Raw genomic sequence first — 6,648 nt, 5'->3', positions numbered from 1 at the left:
TGCGTGTTTCTCGCTAACCCTTTATGAAACTGCAAAACATAAATACAGAAGGCCTCAAGTTCAAGTAGCGACCAAACAATCATTTCGTGGAGGTTTGGAAAAAAAATCAATGTGCCAAAAAGACTATTGTTGGAAGCATTTTGGAGCATCAATTTTGTTATTTTTGCCAGACCTACACCAATGTTATTTCATCACAAAACTTTGCGGGCAGTTAAAACACTCGTCAATATTTATCACAAAAAGAAATAAGATTTTTTTTTAATTTGTTTATTATTTTTTTCAGATTTTACTGTTCTATCAGGGAGCATGTGAGCTCAGAATCAAAAGAGCACTTTCGGGTTTGTTCACTCATTTCGGACTGTATGTAGTCCATATTGAAATATCCAAAACATCTTATATCCATGAACCGAGGGAGTACCAGTGAATGAATAAAAGGAGATTGTGTTGTCAAAAAAGTAAGTAGAGGCATATAACAATAACAAACTTATAGAACCTTCCACATTGTCAGGGCAGCTCGTGAAATGGGCCATACAGTACCATGAGCCATAGTATCAGTACATGTTGGTCCAGGTCGAAAAGGAAATTACCATGGACACAAGTAGCAAAACATATCCAGTTGTTCACAGGCAAACGGAGCCCATTACATGATAACCAGTCATGACACGCAACAAACTTCACTTGGCTCGGAGCTTCTTACAATGCAAGAGGAACGCCCACCCTGCTAAACTATGTTGCATCCGGATGGAGCAGAAGCCGTTGAGGTTGACGCTGCTTCAGTCACGGCATCTCCAGTACTCAACCCTGATAAACCTTCAACCAAAGCTTCAGTCACGCCATCTCCAGCACTCAACCCTGATGAACCTTCAACCAAAGCTAAGAGATGTTAGGCAAAATACTGGATACATGCAATGTATTTGAATAAAACACGCTAGTTTCCAGTTATGGAAATACTAGTAGAAACTGTAATCCGATACAATAGAAACTTGGTAGTATATAAGAGTGACACTGTCTCAAGAACTAATAACAATAATAATTCAAATATAATAATTCAAACTTTTTTAGGGAAACATTTAAACAACTTGACATAATGCCAGGAAAATGAGTTTCAAAATGTCAGTGTTTTGCCCAAAAGAGGAATAAAAACAGTAACTGCATCCTATTAATTAATCTCCTCTTCACTAGAATTTAATTTTCTTTATATAATGTACGTACATGCTTTCCTATCACTCTAATCTAGTCTTAACCCCTAGTTTCATAGCTTGTACTTAGTTTAAACATAAGCATTAACAAGGTACAATGTATAAATTGGCAATAGCAGTAGCAGATAACAACTGCCCATAATGAAATAAGATGCATGCACTCAGTTTCAGCTTTGGATCAAATACCAACAACGAAGAGTAGGATGGTTTATAGAAAGATTCATCAAGCACCAAACTGATTATATCCAGTAAATAAACTAGCTATCAGTGAACAGGCCAAAAGGGTATAGTTAAGAGTGGATTTGGATATATTTTCAACAAAATCACCCTCATCCTAACTCTCATGAGACACAAAATGTTAGTGCATGCCCCTGTATGCCTAACTACTGCCCATATGCTAACACTCAAATCCGATATAATGGCACTTGGCTTCCCAAATAGGTGAAGTACTGATACATGTACAGTTAGTCTGTTACTGAAGTGAAGAGTATTCATGAGAATATGCCTTTCTCAGGAAACTCAAATTGGGTAATTCAAGGTGCTGTGTAAATGTTCATGAGAATATGTCTTTCTCAAGAAATTCAAATTGGGCAACCAAAATAACACAAAAGCCGGTTTAAGTGTTGTGATATCACTACAATCAAAAGAAAAGGTCTAAAAGGCAATGAAAAGTGTCCCTCGTGGATTTCCTGGTGACAACTATAGTAGTAGTAGTGCTTAGAAAAATTGGATAAAGATGCAAAACAAACAAGGTGGCAGCAAATGATAAAATAACAATTATAGAATCATGCATCTTATGTATACCATAGTTTTAAATAGCGGAATATGGCAAATAGCGATAAAAGCATTAGCATGCTAAATTGGAGCTATAGCATGCTAAATGGCGCAAAATGGCTTAGCATGATGCCACTCCAAATGCTATAGCGTCGAGATAGCGCCCTATTTAAAACCATGATGTATATACACATTGCTCATGACCCGACACTTGATAACGAAGCGGCAAATGAATTATGCAGCAACGAAATAACATACAAAGATAATACAGGAACCATAGCATCAAGCTAGCTAATGCCTCTAATGGTACCACACACACAGTCACACGCACTCACACATTAGAACAAGTAGCTAAAGTAGCCATTCAATCCACATGCACACGGCCCTGTAAACTAGATATATGATTCACACTTCTATTCCTAACTCACACTAAAATGTCAGCAAATACGTCAATTAAGCCTCGTGTGAAATTTCCGCAAAATAAATGAAGTTAGTCTCATTGGAAATAAATGAGGAATAAATAGATGGCTTGGAGGAAACGTCCACATACTACTAGCTCAACGGTACTCCCTCCGGTCCTTTTTATTCTGCATATTAGAATTCTCTGAAGTCAAACTTCACAAAGTTTGACCGTATTTATATGAAAAAATATCAACATCTGCCATGCTAAAGTTATATAATATGAAACTTTAAGTCATGACACATCTAGTAGTATTGACTTTAGATTGTGAATGTTGACAATTTTTTCTACAAAGTTGGTCAAACTTTACGAAGCTTGACTTCAGTCAAACCTTATATGCGAACTAAAAAGGACCGGAGGGAGTATATGGTAAGCTCTAAGCAGTAGACCAATCCACACTCTACAACGGTCGAACCTAATGTAAGCTTGTTTGTTATGCATAAATGCATACGCATACGCACACGCCACATGATCATGTTCTGTAACAGAGGGCATAACATCCAGTAGAAGAGCAACAAAATAGAGGTAAATACACCAGAGGTCTTAGAACTTGCGTGCGGCGGTCACTTTGATACACAAAGTTGTAAAATACGTGTTTGTGGTCACTAAACTTGCGAGGCCGTTCAAATACAGTCACTCTCACCGTACGCATGCGTATCCGTAGACGCCAGCATGGCACGAGCCCGCTGTCAGCCACCGTAATTGCTCTTGTATGATAGATTTATAGAAAAGCCCGCAGTTCTTTTTTTATTTACATAGGAACCCCTAAAATAAGAAAAATAGTGGGGCGGCGGGGTTCCATACTTGGACGTACTGCTAAGTGGCACGATTGAACAACCACCACGCCAACAGTATCATGTGTTTACTTTGCACTACTATATTATACTGTATATCCTATCCGGGTGGACCCAAAAAGTGATAATGAAGAAATTTATGTCTTCTAATAATAAGAATGCAAAGTGCAACCGGTGGGTTCGAACCTGTGACATGGAGATTCACTCGCGCATAAGCCAACCACCAAGCAACTGCGACATGTGATGTAATTTAGAGATAGACAATGTATATGTTTTTATCACTCTTGTTCTCTGTAAGTATGTGCCATTTCAAAAAATGTTTAAACATTGTAAAAAATGTTCGTGTAATTCAAAATATGTTCATGCAATAGAAAAACTACGCGAACAGTTTTTTGAACCATGCGAGCATAATTGTACATTGTGTAAAACTCACAATTTTTTTTGAAATGTGTCAACATTTTTTAAATGCAATGTACATTTCTTAATTTACATGAATATTTTTCACAGTGTTTAAACATTTTTATAAATGCCATGTAGTTTTTTTAACACATGTACATATTTTGAATTGCACAAACAATATTATTTGAAAATAATACATGAACAATTTTTTCTGATCCACGAATTTCTCAAATAAAACGAATAGGTGTTATTATGAATATTTAAAAACTATTTGTGTTATTATTATGCAAACATTTTTATAATTCATAAGTATTATTTTAGAATAATACATGAAAATTATTTGAAATTATCTTATTAATGGCATTATAATTTGCATACTATCTACAAATTTCTGAAAAATAAACAAGTGCAAAATGGGTCACCGGACCACAGCCCATTTCTGTTCCATGAGCGCTTCCGTTTTTGTACATTAATCTTAGTTACTCTTAATAGCTGTCTACAGATGTGTGGCGCAGTTTGTGTGATCTGTATTGTACTAGCATTAGGTCGGAGTTCGAGATCTGGCAGTTAAACTTTTCGTCCCATCGATTGTTGATTTTTTATTTTGCATAGAAGAAGAAGAAGAAGGGGTTTTGTGCAAAAATGCATCCATGTGTCATTGACAGCGGGCCCATGCCATTCTGGCATCGACGGATACGCTCGCGAACAGAGAGAGTGACTGTATTTGAACAGTCTCGCAAGTTTAGTAATCACAAACACGTATTTTGCAACTTTGTGCATCAAAATGACCGCCGCGTGCAAGTTCTAAGACCTTTGGTGTATTTACCTCAACAAAATAATTGACAGAAAGTGCTACCAGCGCGGGGAAGAGTTCCATGCAAGCTAGGAGAAAAATCACCTGCAGAGAACACGGGAGGAAGGTCAAATGGGAAAACGAGCCCGGAAGAGTAGCTGCCTTTCTTCTGCGACTTGGCCGGGTCCAAGGGCTCGCACTCCACGACCTCCCTCGCGCGCATGTCGACGCCGAAGAGGCGCTGTTCCAGGAAGAAGTATACCACGTCTGGATTGTTGGGGTGGACGAGAGCGAGTACGGGGGCCTTCTTCGGCAGCCCCGCCGCCTTGTACGAGTCAGCGGCCCAGATCTCAGAAAAGCTCGCCTCGTACTCAAACGTCCACTCTGCGGTGCTCGGATCAGCCAGCGTGCGCATGGAAACCTTGGGAGCGCCGTGGCTTGCACAGCTCATCTGGACGCACCGGAAGACGCCGTCGCTGAGCTGCACGACGCGGCGGGAGCCGAGCTCTCTCTCGGCGCAGTAGCCGCAACCATGGCCGTGCTGAACGTCCCCAGCCGGGAGCTGGACATACTCCACGGCCGGCTCATCGGCGAAGGGATCGCACGCGAGAAGGCCCGCCACGCAATCCACCCACCAGAGCTTGCCGCCGTGGGAGACGATGTCGGAGAAGGTCCACATCCAACGCGGCAGGGGGTTGGCGACCTTCTTCCTGGCCCACTTGCCGCTGTCGGAGGAGAAGCAGAGGAGGGTGGCTTCGCGGCCGCCGACGATGGTCTGGAACTCGACCACCATGAAGCGGCCGCCGCCTCCTGGCGCGGCGATGACGCCGAGGTCGTTGTTGAAGATGAGATCGTGGGGGTCGGGGACGGGCGAGGCGGTGGCGGTGGCGGAGGACAGGTCGCAGACGACGTAGCGCGGCCTGGGGACACGGCCGATGCGGATGGTGCGCTCGACGCCTCTGGCGTCACGGCTGGTGCGCAGCTCCCCGTCGTCCCGCTCGGAGAGGGGCGGCGGGGTGAGGATGAGGAGGAGGCCGGAGGGGTCGGCGGCGAGGACGCCGGGGGACTTGTGCCTGCAGGCGGGGTCCGGGTCGACGGGGCAGGCGGTCGGGCGCAGCTTGACGGTGGTGACCCGCGGCGGCGCGGCGAGCGCGAGGGAGAGCGCGGCGCCCTGCGGGAGGCCGTCGTCGCCGGCGGCGGGCGCGGTCGCCTTCCGGCTCAGGATGACCATCGGGTCGGAGGGGGAGCGGAGGAACTTGGTTGGGTGGGAATGGGGACCGAGGGCTAGGGTTTAGGGGTTTGGTTGTTGAAGTACTAGTACGAGTTTGAACTTTGAACTCTGTCGGGTTGCGGAGACCGCGGGGTGGCGAGTTGGGAGGGAGGAAGAGAGCGAAGCAGGCGAGGAGGAGTCGTACCGGGCGTCGCTTGAGGTGTACGCGCGCTGGCTATCTTTTGCGTGCGGAATCTTTTGGCAGTTGGGGTTGCAGAGCTACGGCGGAGGTGCAGGGCGGTGACAGGCAGGCAGCCTTTGAACGGCCCGGGCATACCGCCGTGCTGGGCTGCTCTACTGGCCAGGGCAGACAGCACGGAGATCGATCGGCGAGCGAATGTTTGTAACGTGCGCACGTTTGTACGTACTGTATTGTGCTGGTCATTTCTTGATAGCAACATTGTGCGCTTCATCAAAGCTCAAAAGCCTAAGAAATGCTACTCCGACGACGGACGAACAAGCGTGCAGACGATGGGAAGAAATCACCCACCAAATCCAGTCAAGGGCAATATGCAATGGGCAGTGACATTTCACTGGACTATTACCAAAAACAAGACTCGGCCACTTCATCTTTTTTGCAGGAAAAAAAAAGTCAGATAACTCAACAAAGGATGTAGCACGATCTCACATGCGTCCAGTTGGGTAATCGGTGGAACGGCCGGATAGGCAAAGTTAACACGACAGAAACAGATCAAGAGTTTAATGCCTTACTTCCGGACCCAATAACCCATAGGCACACTGCCTGATTTACTTCTGAACCAACAGGGCACATCAAGCATATATAGCGCTAAACTGAACTGACCAATACTACGAATTCATGTCTGAACTGAAATAGTGGTAAGACAAACAAGCAAGAGCAAAAAGTTTCATCCATTTTGTCCGATGAGTGTTGCCCAAGACGACGCCAATTGCCAACTGCTGGTCACTCAGCTTCAACCTGCATCCAAGGAGAAGGAAAT

At 44.4% G+C, this 6,648-nt stretch overlaps 1 protein-coding gene across 5 annotated transcripts; it reads right to left on the bottom strand.

Moving 5' to 3' along the window:
- Nucleotides 1-470: 470 nt before the first annotated feature.
- Nucleotides 471-5,855, bottom strand: LOC125543493 (uncharacterized). Of its 5 annotated transcripts, none has more exons than XM_048706865.2 (3): nt 4,682-5,855; nt 4,453-4,524; nt 471-861 (listed from the first exon to the last, which is right to left on the bottom strand). In XM_048706865.2, the coding sequence occupies exons 1-3, from the start codon at nt 5,648-5,650 to the stop codon at nt 847-849; spliced, it is 1,056 nt and encodes a 351-aa protein (XP_048562822.1). In that variant the 5' UTR covers nt 5,651-5,855; the 3' UTR covers nt 471-846. The 5 variants fall into 5 exon arrangements, with proteins under 5 accessions (XP_048562822.1, XP_048562817.2, XP_048562818.2 ...); XM_048706860.2 differs by lacking the exon at nt 4,453-4,524 and adding an exon at nt 3,414-3,458 and having other exon boundaries at nt 4,525-5,854; XM_048706861.2 differs by lacking the exon at nt 4,453-4,524 and having other exon boundaries at nt 471-873; nt 4,525-5,853.
- Nucleotides 5,856-6,648: the final 793 nt, after the last annotated feature.

Source organism: Triticum urartu, chromosome 3A (assembly GCF_056163025.1).
Source record: "Triticum urartu cultivar PI428250 chromosome 3A, HENAU_Tu73, whole genome shotgun sequence".
NCBI lineage: Eukaryota > Viridiplantae > Streptophyta > Magnoliopsida > Poales > Poaceae > Triticum > Triticum urartu.
Note: the sequence above shows the minus strand (reverse complement) of the source record. Positions and strands in the feature narration are given on the sequence as shown.

What these genes read in the sequence shown, in the direction of transcription:
- LOC125543493 (XM_048706860.2), bottom strand. Translation starts at nt 5,650, where the DNA reads ATGGTCATCCTGAGCCGGAAGGCGACCGCGCCCGCCGCCGGCGACGAC. An exon ending in TCCTCCCGTGTTCTCTGCAG is followed by an intron (nt 3,459 to 4,524) that starts GTGATTTTTCTC and finishes CACATGTCGCAG; the next exon opens with TTGCTTGGTGGTTGGCTTAT. An exon ending in AGTGAATCTCCATGTCACAG is followed by an intron (nt 862 to 3,413) that starts GTTCGAACCCAC and finishes CTTTGGTTGAAG; the next exon opens with GTTCATCAGGGTTGAGTGCT.